Source organism: Haliotis rufescens, unplaced genomic scaffold (assembly GCF_023055435.1).
Source record: "Haliotis rufescens isolate VD_foot unplaced genomic scaffold, xgHalRufe1.0.p SCAF_4, whole genome shotgun sequence".
Lineage (NCBI taxonomy): Eukaryota > Metazoa > Mollusca > Gastropoda > Lepetellida > Haliotidae > Haliotis > Haliotis rufescens.
In genome coordinates this window covers 20,299,473-20,319,410 of record NW_025964112.1, presented here as the reverse complement: position 1 = coordinate 20,319,410, position 19,938 = coordinate 20,299,473, and the positions used below count along the sequence as shown (strand labels likewise).

Here is a 19,938-nt window from a genome sequence, read left to right as displayed (position 1 = left end):
CTGAGGTTGTTGGAACGGAGACGTCGGATCACAGTGTCCCGGCTAATGTGTCGATTATGTGTTCCTATATGGTCTGTCGAGCACTTTCACTTGCAGTTAGGAACGGATGTCGCTGGTGTTGACGGGTAATCGGCCGATCTTGTCGAGGTGTGGTGACCCTAGGACGACCGCTCCGAGGAAGGTCATCTGTGGTCTGTGTAGCATTGCATCGATGCAGTAGACGGTAAATTGTGGTTATGTTAACGTTGAAATGACCCGCAACATCTTGGACAGACTCTCCAGCTTACAAACGTCCGATAGCCTGGTTTCTCTGAATTTGAGTTAGGCGTGGCATTGTTGACCAAGGAGTGGTAGGTCCAAGAATCGGCCACAGTTTTATACCCACTACAGTTCGTGACAGTTCGTGCATTTTCGATTTCGCGAGAAATGGGTGCATGATACCCACATATTCACTGAAATGGTGCGTTTTGGCGATTCGTTTTTTATGTTGCGTTTTTACTCGGGGCTTCCAAAATGCAACCAAAAATATTGATAACACCATCAGGCTTCACTACATGCTAAAACTCGTATCAATTTATGGTTCCGTGTTTGTTACCTATTTGCTTAAAACCACTTGCGTTTCTTTTGCGTGTGAGTATATATATGATACAGTATCCGAAACGTGAAAAGGTAATTTAAATGAATAAATGAATAAATAAATAAATAAAATGTTTGGTTTTTTTACAAAATAAAGGAGCACAGATACATCAATACGAGGCAAACGGACCAAACACAGCCCTCTAATCGTATTTGCCACATCAAAAATGAAATCCCTTAAAATTCATGCCTTTCATCCAAATGAATTTTACAATGTAGCTTAAAGTAGATTCCAACTTAAGATAATTGTGAAACACATACAAAGGGTGAAACACATACGTATTCACAATGCATTCCATATACACATGGAAACATGGACAAAGAGTGGTACAGGTATTGATTTTCTTTCTACATCTCGCCCAAGCTGATGGGCCAATACAAGATAAGATGCAATTTTCTGCCCAAGTGCATTTCTTCATCCTGTTTCTATTTTTAGAAGCTTCACCTTCGGGGCTCATTCTGTTGGATGAGTTTAGGCTGAATTGAGGGAATGACTGACAGTTTCAATTACACAGGTATTAAAGCTAACGAGATCCGCCACACGCAATCATAAAACAGTGACATTATTGACTACATGGACATAACACTGCAGCGGACCACGCGTATGCCTATAACATCATGCTCAGAATGGCATACGTTATGTACATGGCTTATGACTTGAGAATAGGATGTGTGTACTGCATTGAAGGACGCTTCATTCGGATTCCAACAAATTGACGATTTTACAAAGAGAAAAACAATGGCAACCACACAGGTCTGCTCTCTCATGTTATGTAATCATTTTTCTTCTGACAGTAAGGCAATACACCAAATTACATTTTAAAAAAGGTTTCAACATTAATGCCTATTTGCAATTGTTGCTACGATCGTAAAATATGTTACGTATACACAATGCTTGTTTACTTCAACTGCAGTTTGTGTTGAGAAACTCATATGGCGCATATGTTAAGGTTGGTAGAAATGATAAATAGAAGGAATAAAGTCTGATGCGTCCTAAGCATATAGTCACTACCGTTTGCCTTTAATATATATAGGGGATATTCTTCGAAAATAACAGATTATAGCAGAAATACAATGAGTTATTGAGTGGTGGTGATGGATTGATTAGAGAAAAATGAAGGACGAGGTATAACATGACAACCAACAGAACATGCTGGCGGTGCATTGTAAGGTAGCAGACAACCAAGACAGACGACGGGTGTGTAGACAATAGACCTTTGAGATGACATGATCAATACTGGGTCAAGTGCCTCCACGATTGGTCAAACATTCGTTTATACTGCGTGGCATGGTCCGAATCTATCTTCCAATGGCAATTGTCATAGAGATCCACCCCCAAATACATCATGTTGCCTTACGTTGGAGTTCGCATGACGTTCGTTAGGACGCCTCCAGACACGACCACGCCTATCCAGAAAATCAAGAGTGGATCTGAACTCGTCTGAAAACAACACGAGACCACCGGTGATTCCTCCAGTTTCTACGCCCTAAACACCATTGGTGTCTGGCTAGAAGATGTCGATTGGTTAACGGTGGTGCATCATGTGGTCGCCGAGCACACAGGTTAACTGCATGCAAATCTTGAATTCCTATTGGTTGGCTCAAGTGAACAGCGTTGTAATTGGCTGACTGGGCTCGCGATTTCGTGAAGTCTGGTTTCTGATTAATCTATCTTGGACTTGGGATGACCTACCTATGCGGGTCGATCATTAACATTTAGTGTCTGTCGAAACCTGTTCCCAAGTCTGCAAATCACGGACCGAGACACAATGAACATATTGACTACTTCCAGATGAGTTCAACCAGCTTGATGCGTAAAAACTGCCTTTATATAGGCGTTCATCGCGTTGTAGACGACGTACTCCCAATCCGATCACACATACTGCATTAAAGCAAATGAATACAGCTTTCGTGTAACTGTGGTTTATGAAACCAACCATGCCAGCGGCTCAGGGCGATTTGATGACCTCACTAAAGTGTAAGAATGATCCTCCACCCTCCACGCTGACTTCTTTCGCTCACTCACTCACTCAAAGGTTTGATACCCTCGAACCGTCATGTTATTATAACTGAAACAATTCATGTGTGATAGACTCAATATATTGATGATAGATTCGCTATCATGTCCACTGTAGATACATGGCCATGCATTGGGTCGTTATTGAAACATCTTGTTAGGTGTTTAGTTCTCCGTATGGTGAATGCTGTTGAGATGTTCTTAGTTAATTACTAAAAAGAAATCTTGTAGTTTTTAAATGGAAATAAGGCCTGGAAGATCATCTCATATTATTTGTGTAAATTTCATCATTTCGTAACCAGGCCTGTCAGACTATACCATGAACCAAACCAAGAAACGTATTCACATCGCCAATGTGCTCTTAGAATAATAATAGCTGTGACTGAAACATCAACTGTTTGTCTTCAGGTTGGTTCTGTGGTCACTATGCAAAGAACTAAAATCGTATGTCTTTATTCATCAGATCTAAAAGAACATATTTAATCCAACTTGTTGCAGAGACAAATACCTAACAGCTCTTGCATCGGAATACGTAACGGAGTATTGATGAACGTATGCATATTAGTCCTTAACAGATGGCTTCCTTGAAAGCAAAACTAACTATGCCACATTTCCTTCGGAGCAGGTACAGTGTACCTTGCAGCGGTAGAGACATACAGTTTTCGTCCACTAGTCCTTATAATGATAACATATAGAAAAAGCCTTAAAAAGGGCACATTTCAACTAGTCCTTATGATACCTTAATAGTTGGGAAGTTTGGCAAGGGCTATAGGACCAGTGCCAGTTTCTACCGCTGCCTTGTGTCTGTACTTATAAATAGATGTGTAATGTTACTCTTCTCTCTTGGAGGTTTACTCCGTGCAGAGTAACGAATCTCCACGCAGTCAAAGCCGTGCAATGAACTTACATGTACCGTTAACGGAACCCATCAACGAATCGGACATTCGGACATATAATTCACGAAATTCAACGAGTAGTTTCAGAAAGTATTATATGAAAACAGAATTAATATTATAAATACACAAGTTTTGAAACTTGATTTTAGTGATTGATTCATCTGTTAATGTTACCGATCGAACACAGTTCAATAAGCCAATACAATAACTACGTTTCCATCGGGAAGTTAGCAATATGTGTCACGATCTTCCGAAATGAGAAAGTAACCCCTTTTTTAGATTCGATACATAATGCCATAACAATTAATAATTTACGATGCATCCTGTTAAATTGTTATTTCCATTTTTTAATTTTATTTCGTTGTAAATATTATGACATTTATTTTATCATCCAAAACTTGCTCCCACAGGCGATATCGCATTGGTGAGATCAAGCGATATCTACATTGTAGATATTGCTGTAATGAAATTGCATCACAAAGCTTTGCATACCATTGTGACATCATTGGTTACCTTGACGTCACAATCAAAATGACATCACTAATGGCTCTGCTACTGAAGCTGTTATTCATATTACGGCTACAAACTGAAAAAGTTGGAAGAATGATGATGGGTGATATTTAAAATCTCACCCTTGTGTCTTTTCATATAAAAAATATCAACACTCGTTGATAAATTTGATATCAAAAGACACGAGGATGTGATTCTCTATTTACATGTGTTACATAATTTGCCACTGTTGTGTACTTGATGAACCTATATAAACACTGATTTATAATACAGTGCACGGAATAGTCGTTGTGATGTAATGCCTTTGTGAAAATAGAATCATGAAAATATTTATGTCGTTTGAAACGGGCTTTGGTGTATATAATTGTACATAATTATATATATTATAATTCTAACAATCATATTCATATATATAGGAAAATGTTCCTATATATATGATGCAGCATGCACGCAAGCGAAACAATATTTAAGACAATTATTTGTAAAGCTTGACTCTAAGCGTCTTAGCATACGTACAATGTATATCATACAATATTATTAATTATATCTAAATGTAACTGCATATTTATATGGATTAACAAAACTTATAAATATTAAATATAATAACACATCATCGGTATAACAGCTACAGCTTTTTTTTCGCAAATTCGCCATATACAGAAACCAATGTTTTCTTCTCTTGCAGAACCATACTATTCACTGCACATGCCAACGATAACATCACGTTGATTGATCTATTTTTATACACAAACTTACTTCCGTATACCTTACTTTGAAGTTTTTTTCGATACTACTTCTTTCACAACTGAATTTATAAGATAAAGCTGTAGACAGGATTCTGCTGGATGCAAGCGGTTCCCATACACAGCGAGGACTTGCATTCTCACAAGTCACCAACAACTATTGATTATGATATGGCATTCGAGACCCAAGTAAAAAGGTTGCAGTTTCTCAGTTATTCGCTAGTATAGAAAATCCAAAGACAATAAATGTATGTCAACTAACGTCTATTACAAATTTATGATAATAAAATACTTCTTTGGGATTGTTTGTATACATCCATAACGTTCATTATTTAATAGGTTTATATCTGTCTACCTTTCGTATACCGTGGCCCAACCAAATAGTCGTTGAAATATAAAAAAAACATGGTCTTTTGCGTCCCATTAATCAGATATTTATTAAATGTATTGACAACATTCATATTCGTGCCAGTTCGAAACAATACAACAATACATCGAAAGTAAATATAGTAATGTATAACAAAATATATCGTTTTTATTTTACTTGGTGTACTGATCCGCAGACACAGAAATATAATACATATGGAATAACGATTTCACAACAACAAAAACCACGCTTATTATTTCTTCACTTCCGACGGTCGGTAGTTTCAGGAATGACCCCTAGATAATATTTTAAAATAATGATAATATATTTTTGTTTCGATAACAGATCCAACGGATTGGGAAAATCATGCATAAACCAAGCGATTAATAGGCTATATTGTATGATGAGGCGAATCCATCCACGTGGATGCAGATCTTCTTTTTCAAAACTCGCCGGTTTCTGTCGCTTCAGAATGTGTGGGGTTTGTAGCAGACTTACATGTAAATATGCATATGATTTATATCATCCAAAACTGGTTCCCACAGGAGATATAGCTTAGGTGAGATCAAACGATATTCCCAAGCGATATTTACATTGTAGATATCGCTGTTATAAATCAAATATTTCGATTTAAAAATGATATTGGATGATAAATAAAATCTCATCCGAGAGTCTTTTTATATTAATATATCAACACTCGTTGATAAAAGTGGAAAAACTCCTCGGCAAGCCTCGATGTTTCTACTTTTGTCAACGAGTGTTGATATATTTGATATAAAAAGACACTCGGGTGAGATTCTCTATATACCGGATTTTGAAACGACCTTGTTATAAGCTACTGACTAAGCTGAAAACAGCCGTGAAACATGTTGTGACTTGGACAAAAAACTATAATATAAATAACTCTGACTATCTAAGTTATGACTGAGTTATGTCCTGGTAGGAAAAGTTAACCGGCCAATATATAATTGAATTCAACATATTTTACCAACGCTAAGAAACGGACCATGAACTAGTCGCGGGTGTTTCATACGCGACATACTGTCCAGATGTATTCGGATACGTTAATATTTCACACAATATTAAAACTGTATGCATAAAAAAGTAACTGAAAACTTCATATTTAGTGAAGTAACCCGGCAGGCAGGCACAAATATTTGATAAATATGATCAGAGCAGTTACGTAGGCGACAACCAGTGGACGTATTGCCGTTTGCTAAAAGCTATGTTGTTAGTTGTCAGACAAGCCGTGTATTATACTCAATTGTCAAAATGGCCGATGAGGTGCGAGTTTACGTTTCGGGCACTAAGTAATTTGCCAGTCTAACTTTCCATGATCAAAGGGATCAGCCTCCTAGGGTGATCGCCGACATGGATGAGTTAAATGCGAAAGAAAATTTGTTTCAATTATGGATGATATACACTGCAAAGGTAAGGCAACCAGCAATCGGCTCTCGGAATGGGAGGATCTCATTTCTTAGCGGTATGCAAATCTTGGCCCAGCCCAGCTGGGTGGTCAAGCCGAGTCCTGGCTACCTCGAATTCTTCGACTCTTTGACAGTCTTATCAAAAGACGAATTTGACCTAGAATGAAAATATTTAACAAGTGTAACACTTTTACGGATTAAATAATTTATATTTTATGGCAAATATCGTGAGAATGATAGAGTCTTTGAGGGAGGAATTTGGTTAGGAAGTCAGCGGAAATATTTCTATGACATCATAAGCAAAAATATGCTTCAGCAAGATTCACCACTTTGTCGAGATTTGTGTTATTTCGGTGTTGTGGGTTGTAATGATAGTTGGTTGTGTATTTATTTCTGTTGATGCATGCCTGAAATATATGTGTATAGTGTTATCAGTTGGTTCTGTTGGCTTGCACTCCACCGTTATTGCAACACAACGAGAAGTTTTTGTTAACTCTGTAACTATCTTTTATAAGATATTTGTTTTACGTATAGACTGGATAATTATACATGTATGTGACTGGAATAAATGATTGCCTGTTGGAGGTACCATTATGTCTCTGGTTGTGTTTAGATTCTTAAGATACATGATGACAGTTTCACAATTAATGGCACCATATCATGACAGGCCCATAGGATATTACCAAATGACTCATGAATATATCAGATTGCATGATAGTGAGTTAACATGGCTAAATACAAACTGGTTGTTATCCAGGTCAGGTGACATAGTGAAAAAGAAAGAAGTTCTAGGTAAAAAAAAAGAAGCAAATTAAGTATTGTGATATGTATCATGTCATGACCCCAGTACATCATTATGTGTCGATAATGGAAATAGACATATCATGACACCCCTTATGATTTCTATTTTCAAAGTGAAATATTGTATTCCTATTTTGAGTAATCAATCAAGTTAAACTTGTTATATTATAGTAGCCAGAAGGAAGATAGGTAGTTTTAGTTTTATGAATATGTTTTAGGCAATTGGAACTACTGACATATATATATATATGCCCAGTGTTGCCCAGTTTGTCTAGAAACGAGTGAAATGAGTTATTTAACTAGGCTTAGAATGAAACCTGAGTTAAGTTATTGTTAAAACACTTCTCGGTTTTGGTAAAGATGTAAAACTTGAGTGAGGTAAAAGCCTGAGCTCAAGGATGTACCTTTTTAACCAAAACTGAGGAGGAGTGTTGTAATTAACTTCGGAACTGTCTAAATGCAAAAATTCCCAGAACCCTGTGAATTGGACTCAAAACAAAGCTGTTATAATAGAATGCAGTATAATTCATGGGATAATCTGAATGTAACATTGTCAAGCTAAAATATTTTCTAAATAAACAGACAGAGTCTTGTACAAAACTCCCAGATTGAGTAACATAACCATGATCATGATGATAACATGATTTGATTAGAAAACAAACCATGTGGTTTTTTTTAACATCTTCACTTAAAACTTGCTGGAACTAACAATTGTCCAGATTGTAGGCCTTTGTTATTTATTGTACCCTGCAACCATGGCAACTGTGGGATCTAGCAGAAATTCTTGACTTCCATCCTCCCAAAGCTAACAACATCAACATTGCCCCAGTGTATGGTCTATGCTATCAACATGGACCCAATATCACTGACTGAGTGTGGGAGTTTGAGTCATCGGCTCTGGTGTTTCTTACATAAAATTCCCCTTATAGTCTGAGAAACAATGTAGTATGAACATGTGAAATGGATGAAATAGGTTCCAGTCATCCAACATGTTCTCAGTAGTCCACATCACTTTCTTAGAAGTCATGCACAGTAACTCATAAACTTATCATGATTTGGTAATGTTATCATGATTACCCTATTTGACGTAATAAGAGCCCAGGGCGCTCTCAAAATTAGGAATAGGGGGCTCTTGTTAGAATATGATTTTGTTGAAAAAGACAGAGTTGAAAGATATATTTTGTGGTTTATGCTGACAGCCTGAAATGTTTATGTACGACAGATATATTTTTCCAGAATTAAATTGCCCATAATTAAGGGTGCATATAACACACGAGTGTGTATTATACGCGAATAAATAAGTCTTGTGTACATTGATCAGTTGGAAGAGGTGTTTATTGGGATTGTTCACTTGCCAATATATTAGCAAATATCGCTGTGGGCGCTTATTGGAGCGGGGCGCTTATTACGTCAAATATATTTTATTTCAAATAAAAAAAAAGTCACATAAAATAAGAATGTTACCAAAAAACATACTTTACATCAATGGAAATGCAAGGATATTAGTAAAAAAATATTAACATGATTCATAATCAAATATTGTTTCATCAGAAATTTTTTTATTTGAGAATTGACTTCAACATGTTCAATATTTTTTGCATTTATGGAGGTATGAATGAAAAAAACGGTATGCACACTTTGTGTAAATCTGCTTTATACCCCCATAAAAGAAGTCAGTGCCGTGTTCAGCGCAAAAATGCAACACAAGGCCCACCCACTCTATTATCAGCCAATGAGGAAACAGTAGTCTGGTAGTGGGCATGGCCTAATTTTGTTTTAATTTGTGGAAACATACATGCAAAAATTGGCTTTGTAAGTCAATCAAATGCCTTGGAATCACTTGCAATTATTCAAAACATGAAAACATTGATTGATGATTAAAAGCTTACTTGTCTCCAGTTATGATCTCTCAGGACTCGATTTAAGGAACTTGATTGAACTTGTACCTACCAGGTGCATGTTGCCATGAAAACCAAGTTGCACCAAAGAAAACCAGTTTGATGTCAAGCCTAAGAAAGTATGACAAACTACACACATCATAGTGATAAGAAATGTAGTATGGTAAATACTCAATGATTGCAGTGTTCGAAATGCGCATGCCCTAGGCCCGTTGCAGGTAGATCTTATGTTGGACCTTAGTTTCAAATTTATATGGGTCCTTAAAGACTACTTATGGCCTGCAGTAAATTTATGTGTCAGTTTATTTGTAACAAGAAGCTGCAGTTTGTTTAAATGAGGGCGGGCAGCTTCTAAAGTCCTGATGGCAGCCTGGCAAGTCTATTTCTTTTCAAACACTGGATTGAGTGTGTTCAAAGATCGATATTTTGTAAACAAGTAAGGGTTAGTCAGACACAAATTTGAATCTTTTTTACACACACTTGGTGCATGTAGACATAAATATTAGCATGATTAGCTTGCATTTTCCAGTAATAGGTTGTACTTGTGTGCATGTTTTGTATATATCACTAAGTCGAGCCTTCTGTCATCACTGAAACATGCCCTCTTGTCTATATCATCCTGTTGCAGTATTTCCCCATGGATGGCTCTTTTGTATTATGAATTATCTAATCTATTTACTTAACAATTACATGCATAGCCTTGACATGAAAGTATCTCAATTACGAGGTGGAGATAACTTGACCTTGACCCAGTCGTAACATGTGAGGTTAGGCCCCCCCTCCTCAAGTACTTGTGTTGCAGGTAACCTGACCGACCCATTGTTTCACTTGCGACCCAATTGTTTTATCACAACTGGAAACCCCCATCAAGAAACCCATGTTGTACAGTTGGAAGATACTGGAGTAGCTGTAGCTATTTTGACCTACATATTCGAGAAAGTTTGCAACGAACACTAGTTCTAAAGAATGAACATTGCACAAAAAAGTATTCAATAAGAAGCGAGACCAACCTACCGACCATCACATATTTGTTTGGTTCATGTTACCTGAAACACAAGAATATTTGTTTTGGCCTTACTTGACATATTCTTTCCTCTTTATGAGGGGCATATGAAACTAATATGGATAGCAACTCCTTTGTTATGTTAAACTAAAGTATTGTTCAGGGCTATTTTTGTTCCTTTTCAGGGATGTGAAGCTTTTGTGAATATCAACTTCCTTACTCTTTGCAACAATGTTTCAGGGGAACTTTTGACCCTACATCAACAATGATCAACATGATCAGGTGCAGTGATGAAATAAATAAACTTGCAAAGCTGCCATCAGGACCCACAGACTTTAGAAGCTGCAGGCCCAAACTAAACTCTTCAGACACTCATTTAAAACAAAACTGCAGCTTATTGTGACAAATATATTGGCACTGTGGGCCTTAAGGACCCATACAAATTTGAAACTACAGGCCCAACTCGAGCTCTGCCTGACATAGGCCTAAGGGCAGGCGCTTATTTCGAATACTGATCAGGTGACATGAATCTGTTTGTTGTTTGTAATGATGCCAATGATGTTTCAGGGCAGATGAAAGAAAGGAGTTATCCATGAAAGTGTCCTATCTTCGTGCTCTACCAGCATCTATGCTAAACACTGTAACTGTTTTGGTGTTTCAGAATGATATCAAGAATCTTCAAGAGTTCATCAACTTCTTCCTGGAGACCTACAAGGACCTGGTGGATGTGGAGTTTGACCACCTCAATGAAGGGTCAGTACAAATCATTGATTATAATGAACCATACATTCACATTGTGCAGTGGGCCTATTTTGGAGTTGCTAACCCAGACAATTAGATTTTGATGAAACGCAGCGACATGGCGACAGCATTTATCAGGTTTGCTAACAGTAGAGTTCCATTGTACCTGGCAGTCTGGCAACTTCATCCAGTGGGCAATTTGTACTGGTATCATAGTTTATGCATATCAGTCAGTCTGATTTTCTCAAATTGAGACTTGGTCAATTCATCTAACATGTTGACAGTTTTAAGCAAATGACAGTATAGAGTATCATTTTCTACATTTGGATGATTTTAGAGGAATAAACATACATATGTCCCCAAGGGCATTGATGGTATTGAAGTACAGAATAGGTCATCAGAACCCAGTGCTCTTTGTAAGACACCACTAATATAAGGATCTTCTGTTTACAATGTGTCAGGTGGCCCAGTCGTCTAAGGCGCCGCAGTATGTTTCTAGGTTTGAGCATGTTGAGGGAGACATTCATGCTCTGAACATGATTCTTTAGCCAAAAAATGTCAGTTTGATTCAGCTGTATCATAATCTTACTGAATACATGAATTTAGTAAGGTTAACATTCATGTCATATACATGTACTACAAACTTTGTTCAAACATAAATATTCATTAATACTACAAAGTGGTGTATTGCACAAGCATTATAACATAAGAAATGAACAGAAATCTTTCCACTCAGGTATTTTTTTACATACAGTCACATATCAGTCACTGAAGCCATCCATCCAATGTCAACCAAGTCATTCAAATGACCTTTTTTAGGATTTTAAGAAAACCCCTCTAATCATCAAAGTGTAGCATCCTTAAATATGTCATTAGGCATGTTGGATACTTGTGTTTATAATCTGAAACCACCATGAACTCACATCCTATGCTCTGCTCTGATACAACATGTACAAAGTGTTGTGTGTTATTGATTTGGGGAGAAATGGATATTCAGAATGTTCAGTGTTATTCACACTGTAAGCCTCTCTGACACTGCAAGTCTGAAGACTTGGCGAGACTATTTTTGTCTTATTACTGTCACTGAAGGCGTGTGGATGAGATCCATTAGGTTAATTCAATCACGTTATCTATTTATCATGTTTATCGTGATCCAGGTTCTAAATTAATCAGCTTGCATATTGTTTGCTCGTCATACACTTACGAAATACCTGTCCATCTACCATGGCTACATGATAAGTGATATGTGATGAAATACTTAAATCATTTGTAAATATGAGCCACTATTATCCAGATTATATTCACTGTTAAGTATTAAGTTTGCGCTAATGCTATTACTACCTTACCAAGTATACAGACACCTTCAGACGTAATGCATGTGATTAATGTTAATCAGTTTTGCTTAGACATACATTGAGTGACTGCAGATTTAAATCAGATCTAAATTGAAACTGAAACTGAACATTCAGTGTGAGGTTGAAAAGGTTTTAAATTTGACGAAATTAGTATGGTAATGACTATCATGGCGCCGCATTGCTCTTTATGCTCATTGTGACGCAAAAGATCGGACGCCACAGTCAGATATAGAAAGCATCAATATGTAGAACTCTATGTTGTCCCTTATACATGTTGAAAAATGTTGTGTCCTTGGCTGTGGCAGGATATGCTGATGATGGGTTCTAGTCCCAGATTCATTCCAGACATGATCCTTCGTCTTTTGGCACCAAATCAACACTCAAGGTTACACCAAACTAAAACTGTGTATGCATACCTAAATCAAAGCAATCATCAGAGCATAACCACTGCATCAAAACCCCTGAAGGTCCAGGGTAGAAGTGGTCTTCAGCAACCCATACTTGTCGTAAGAGGCGACCATGCTTGTCGTAAGAAGCGGGTAACGGGATCGGGTGGTCAAACTCACTGACTTGGTTAATGCATGTCATGGTCATTGTATCCCAATTTTGTAGATCAGTGTTCATGATGTCAGTCACTGGATTGTCTAATCCAAACTTGAATATTTACAGACCACCATCATATAGCTGGAATATTGTTCAGAGCAGTGTTAAGCAACAAACAAACACCACAAACAATTGCAAACAATCACCTTTGGATTTGTACTTATTTATGACAATGTTAAGAATACCATAATCAATGACAACAAAATAGTTTCTTTGAACATGTTGAACACTTGTATTTGATCACTGAACAATGCTTAAAGTGAATTTTTTATAAACAAATGTCTCCCCGAAATGAACAATTAGTGTTTTGATATATATTATCTTCTCCTTAAACATATCGTGTGTCAGTCATGATCAACATCACTATTGATCAGCATCAATACCCTCACTGCGTATTTCTATAATGTGTGTGCAGAGTTGCGTAAGAAACAACCAGATTAAATCTATTGCCACACACCTCTGTGCTCCAGCATATCTGATTATGTAAGGCTCCATCACATCGGACAAGCTGACTGCAGTGCAGTTATAGATGAATTAAGTTGGTATTGTGGAAAGAAACCATGTGATGTGTGGCCTCCAGAGGAGCAATCAGTTCTCAGATGATGAAACATGTCTCTTCCCGTCCATCAAGGATTGTAATTTATGAATTGTTCTTGTTACAATATCTGCCATGGCCCGGTTACAGTGCCCTGCATGGAGCTATGGCCTGTCCGGATTTTACTGTACTACGCACTTCCGTTAGTAAATGGCTGACTGCCGAACCTAGCTCTCTCTCACTCTCTTGCTTTAATGTGGGCTTTACACCCCTACAAGCTATTGAAACAGTTCTCTGCCAATGTTTGACAACAGAACTGTTATTTGTCTGTTGGTTTGTAAATTGCTCCAAATGCTGTTTATTAGCCCTGGAACGATGCACTGAAGCGATGAGATGATATGTAATAGAGAAACTGAGACAATAAGATTCATGAAAAAGAAAGTATGAGCCATGTAGGACGGATCGGCATGTTTGGGTGGTTTCTCTTACTTAAACTATACCAAATAAAGGCATCTTTCAATGTCCTTGGTGTATTTTGTAATAAACCTGAAATAGCCCAGACCTCTTGTACCTGCACGAGACATGTGTTGATCATGATGCACCAAGTTCTGTCAAGTCTTTACAGTCCCTGGTAGAAGGCTCATTACTAATTACATGGGGTCCTAAACAAGTATTTGATCAATCTCTTGCATGTTTTTAGTAAAGGCTAATGGAGGTAATAGAAAATATATAGCCCTGAACAAGGATATTAATATATGCTTCTGATTTAGTTTTTCTCATCAAAATGTTATCTAATTATTTAAAAATAATTTTATAATGAGAAGTTTACATGATACAGCTTTTCCATTGGACGAGTAGTGTTTGAAATAATTAAAAAAAACCAACAAGACATAAGGGCATGTGATCCAAATGTTGCCTTCCCATCTTCAACGTTACTTGCCTACATTCTGACATTATATATATTATTTGCAATTAAAAGAGACAAATTGCGTCTTGATTGAGTAGAAATAATGGAAACAAATACTTGTGAATCTACGAGGCGTTATGATAAAACTGAATACATAAGTAGTTTTAAAATTATCTGCCAGACAGTCGGGCAGGTGGAGGAAAATTTCATGCAGCCCGACATAAAAGTTACCAGCCACGGGTGGCCGGCAGGCAGTTATTGCGGACACTGTGGATGGGAGGTCGGTCACATGGCCGCGAACTGAAGGTCATAAGTGTATGAATGACACATTTTGACATTCATACGTTTTTTCACGAAACTGTATTCTTGAAATGATGTTAAACACAGACGGACTAATTCCACATTCCTGGGGAAACCCCTGGGAATCCCCTAGCCTGAAGAAGTATCAAATATTCTCATCATTAAGACTCTTTAATCTTGAACTTAGCGTTTTAGCATAGATTGGGAAAGGTCAGAGCGTTTGATTGCATGCCCGTTCAAGGATATCCTCGCTTCAACACATCCAAACTATCGTATCTACTCCATCCGTGTCTAGACACTCAACAGCAATCTATGAATTTACCTTATTATCTATTTGACACATCTTTACAATAATCTTTCAATGATCGGCCAATTGATCAGTCATGAATAACACTGATAATAGCCACAGGTTCATTAACAGCTGATTAACAACTTCAGAAATCTCTACCGTTATGTTTATTGTGTCGACCATTTTGACGTCTTGTACTTTATGTAAATGTATTACGATGTACTGTCATTGTGACTGACTTAATGAGGTAGTTCTTAACAGACCTTTCTCATCTAATAAGGATATTATTTGAATACATTTGTTGCAAAGAGACTACAAAAGTTGTTCCTGTACAGCATGTTGAGCATACATTTCCTCATGTCACCTCTCATTTTGAAGAAATTTTATTTCAGGATACAGCTGGTTGTTGTATGGCTGTCAATGTAAACATGAAGTCACACATACTAAATAAAATTGTGTACAGATCTAGGTCTACATCCTTTGAGGTAAAAAATAGTGTGATTGAAAATGATAAGAATTGACTTTCACTTTGTGTGAGTTCATTGGAATTTGAAGCTTCGTAGAGTGAGGACCAAACATTGTATGAACATTGTCGCAAGCTCCGACGTTCGTACAGATTAGCCCTCACTCTATGAAGGTTCATACTCCAATGAACTCACCCAAAGTGAATGTTAATTCTTAAATGTACATTATTATAGGTAACATAATGTAACACAACATTATACATGATTATTTCTAAGCTTTCAAGGATTATGCAAATATTTTGAATTTGTAGCCTATTACCATGATTACACATCCTCAACTGATATGTTTTGGTTCTGATCCCTGCTGGCAACACATGTAATTCAAATTTCAATTTGAAATCATTCTCTCGCAGGTCAAAATAAAATAGTTCTGTTTATTCCAAGTGTTCATTACGAGGGCTGGCTGAAAAGTTCTAAGCCTAACTGTGAAAGAACTGTACCAAGTCGATAGTTTTCATTTATTTCTCCACATAGTCCCCTTCCAGGTTTACACACTTTTGCCAGCGATGCTGCTGCAAGGCCTGGATGCCGGTCAAGAAGAATCAGCCACCCTAAAAAAGTCATTCACAGCGGAAATGACGTCATCATTACTGGGAAAATGGCGACCGGCTAGTTCCTTTTCCATTTTGGGAAACAGATGGAAGTCTGATGGGGCCAAATCGGGTGAATAAGGGGGGTGGTCAAAGAGTTCGAAGCCACAATCATGGATCGCTGACATGGCAACCACCGATTTGTGAACAGGAGCATTGTCTTGGTGGAACAGGACTCCTTTAGTGAGCATTCCCTGTCGCTTAGCTTCGATAGCTTCACGCAACTGTCTCAGTAGGTCAGCATAATATCTTCCATTGATAGTCTGGCCTTTTTCAAGATAGTCAATCAGCAGAATACCCTTGGAATCCCCAAAGACTGAAGCCATCACCTTTCCAGCAGAAGGAACCGACTTGGCTTTTTGAGGGGGCTGGTGATTCCAGATGCTTCCATTGTTTAGACTGAATTTTGGTTTCTGGTTGAAAGTGATGAATCCAGGTCTCATCCATGGTTACGAATCGGGCCAAAAAATCATCGGGATCTGCTTCAAAACGACATAAATTTTGACGGGACATCATGAATCTTTCACGATTCTGATCCGCTGTCATCTTGCAGAAACTTTTGTCATTCCCAACTCATTGGTGATAATGTGCTCAACTCCTCATGAGAGATGCCCACAACACTGGCAATATGTCGAGTGGTCAATCGTCGTTCAGCCATCACCATGTCATGCACCCAGGTAATGTTTTCCGGAATGGTTGCTGTTGAAGGCTTCCTGGACGCGGGTCATCGTCAAGGCTCTCTCTGCCACGCTTGAATTCCGCAGCCCACTTCTTTACAGTGGAAAAGGAAGGGGCATCATCCCCTAAAGTGGAGACCATGTCAGCATGTATCTGTGTTGGAGTTAGCCCTTTCAGTCAGTTTTGTCCATTTCTGGTGATTTCAATGGGTAGGTTCACAAGATGGTCTGGTACAAAGACAATAATAACACTACAGTTGCAGTTCTTATGTCTATGATTCATTAAATGACTGTACTTGTTGGTGGCAAAAGTTTGTTTCAATCTGATTGAGATATCCCACTTAGGCCTAGAACTTTTCAGCCAGCCCTCGCAATTCAAATGTGAGTTCAAGATAATATAGGCAGGAATGATTGACAACCGACTGTCCATTCATGAAAAGTAGTGGATTGTCTTAGACAAGAGACTGGAATAACAGGACAATAGTATAAGTATTGCAATACTTTGTTCAGGATATGATACATCTAACAAATTGCTACCTTGGAGACATTTTTTAAGTGCTGCTAATTTTGATGTAACTAGTTCTCTAGTGTTGGGTCAACTTTTTGTGTGTCCATGTTCAGGGATAGAAACTAATGTTTATTCAGCTAGTCCTCATAATGGTTACATATTATTATGTAGCAAAACCTTAAAAATGGCAAATTGCTACCATTCCTCAATGAAGACTTAGCCAGTGTTAGAAATTGGCACTAGTCCTTTAGTCCTTGCCAAACTGCCCAATAGTTAAGGTATTGTAAGTAGAAATTTGCCATTTTAAGGGTTTTGTAAAATGTTATCATTATAAAGCCTAGTTGCCTAATAATGTTAGTTTCTATAGCTGTTAACTATTGGGCAGTTTGGCAAGGACTATAGGACTAGTGTCAAATTCTATCGCTACATGGCACACATTTAATTGGTCACAGGGCTGCTTTCAGGATTTGCCTGAATTTGGCCTCCGTCACACTTTGTTTTTGAAACCATGCAGTGCCTGCTCATCTTGGATATCATATCATGTACATTTCCTTTATACCCCTGGGAAATTTTCAACACACATTAATGATTCATGTCAAGGGTCAATATTATCCTCAAGGTCATAGCTTGAAAAAAGTTTGTTTTCGATCAAACTCAAATATGGTTTAGGATATGTCTGTAGGACAGCTCCAAATGAGGTGGCGTCATGTAAACCCTAGTGAACATTGACCGCACAGTCTAAATGAAGGATTCGAGGGTTCTTGTAGGATTCAGATGTCACCTTTCTAATACAATTCAGCTTCATTTCTTCCCCACCTCAATTAGGACATTTCGATTTCTACAAATGAAAACACACACACAAATTCCTTTGATTGTACTCCCTTTTGGGCACAGATCCCATGAAGCTCAGACTTATGGGATGTATCAAATATCCACAAAAATAATGAGGCAGGTATATTTATCAGAACTTGTAGTTTAGTTTGTTTTGAGATACAGAATTCAGATATGCTGATCTCAGTGCTTCGCTCACTGGTACCGACAATTTACATGATTTAGAAGCATGAAGTTCACCTGACACATCCTCATGTGGATATGTCCTCTGATCTTCATGCAGAGAAACATCATATCGAAGTGAAAGATCTGGTTTTCATTCTCCAAGATTCATATCATTGCATCAGCAGTGGTAATCTGATCATGGTTGATGTAAATTCGTGATTGGTGTGATCTACCAACAAGTTCACAAACAATCGAGGTAAAAGTATATTGAATGAAGTTTTTGTTAAAATTTAGAGCTCAAACATATATAAGCCATAGATACAATTTGACAATTTTTATTTCAAAATTGTGTAATAACGGGACTATCTGACATACCATGCATACTTCACTCCAGATTTGTTGATTTGCTGTATCCTGGTGTTATAGCAGTATTGTTTTTTAAATGCATATATAAAGACTCATTACCTGCATGTATTATTCAAACCCCCACCCCCCACCCCCCCCGCCCCCACCCCCTACGCAATGTACACAATGTTTGTTGAAAAAGTGTGCATTATACACAAGAAAGAAATGGTCGCAGTTACTGTAACAAAACTAGTATTTTCCCAGATCATGGGAAAAAAACAAGTTATAACAGAATTTGCTTGTCTTAGCTCAGCCGACTAGTAGCACTGACTAGCCTATCTGTGAGGCTACCACTTTCACTAGCCAATATATACTGTTCGCTAATACATAGCTACGAATAACAACACAGTGACCTATAATAGAGTCGAAAGATGATTTACAAAACCTACATGTTGTTTGAACAGATTACTCTAGCTTATCATACTTATCATGCTTATGTCACGTTATGCGACTATATTCCAATCCCTGTTGTCTAGCAATTGTCTAATAAATTGACATGTTTCATTGGACACCTGTGTTCATATTGACTTTATGCTAACTCTTAACAAAGCAAGGGCATAATCAATGTTTGTGTCGTGATGAACAGCTTGAGTTTCTTGATGCTTGGAATAGCCAGCTAGGATTCCACCATGGGTTTCAGTTGAGGACATTTGTTCTGGATTTGTCCAATACTTGTCTTTGGTCTCTTGGGAGCTGTAGAATTGACAGAATGATATACAACCATTGGGTTCTGATATGTGGATTTATACAGATAACACCAGGTAGAGATGATGGTTTTGTTATGGAACTGAGACAGCAGTATCATGGTAACCATGGTAACTGAGTAATGAAAATAATTTGCATTCCACCTGTAGCAAGGCACTAAATATTGAACTAATGTTGCTCCAATACTGTAATGGTTGATGCAGCAGTGAAATTAATGATATTTCTCAAAGAGATATTGCTGAGCCCGCTATGAAAGCAGCCTTTGTTCCCGGAACCGACCATCCCTGCAAAATAGCTTTAGCTGTTAAAAGGTTTTTCGCTAGCTTTAATATAATTCTAAAGACAATCAACATATCTGTTTGTATGTCCATAATCATGTAATGTACTTGGTGAAAAAACAAATCTCCAAACCCAGCCTTTATTATCCCCCCGGCATATAATGTGGGGGATATAGTCATCGTCTGGTTTGTCTTTCCGTATTTCATAACTTGAACACCGTGAAAGA

General features: G+C 37.7%; 1 protein-coding gene across 1 annotated transcript in view; it reads left to right on the top strand.

The window, feature by feature from the left end:
• Positions 1-6,449: 6,449 nt before the first annotated feature.
• Positions 6,450-19,938, top strand: part of LOC124132135 (neurobeachin-like protein 1) — an 89,002-nt gene continuing 75,513 nt past the window's right edge. The window contains exons 1-2 of the mRNA XM_048382117.1: positions 6,450-6,600; positions 10,960-11,051. Of these exons, the coding sequence (XP_048238074.1) occupies positions 6,541-6,600; positions 10,960-11,051 (152 nt within the window). The 5' untranslated portion in view covers positions 6,450-6,540. The remainder of the gene's footprint in view (positions 6,601-10,959; positions 11,052-19,938) is intronic.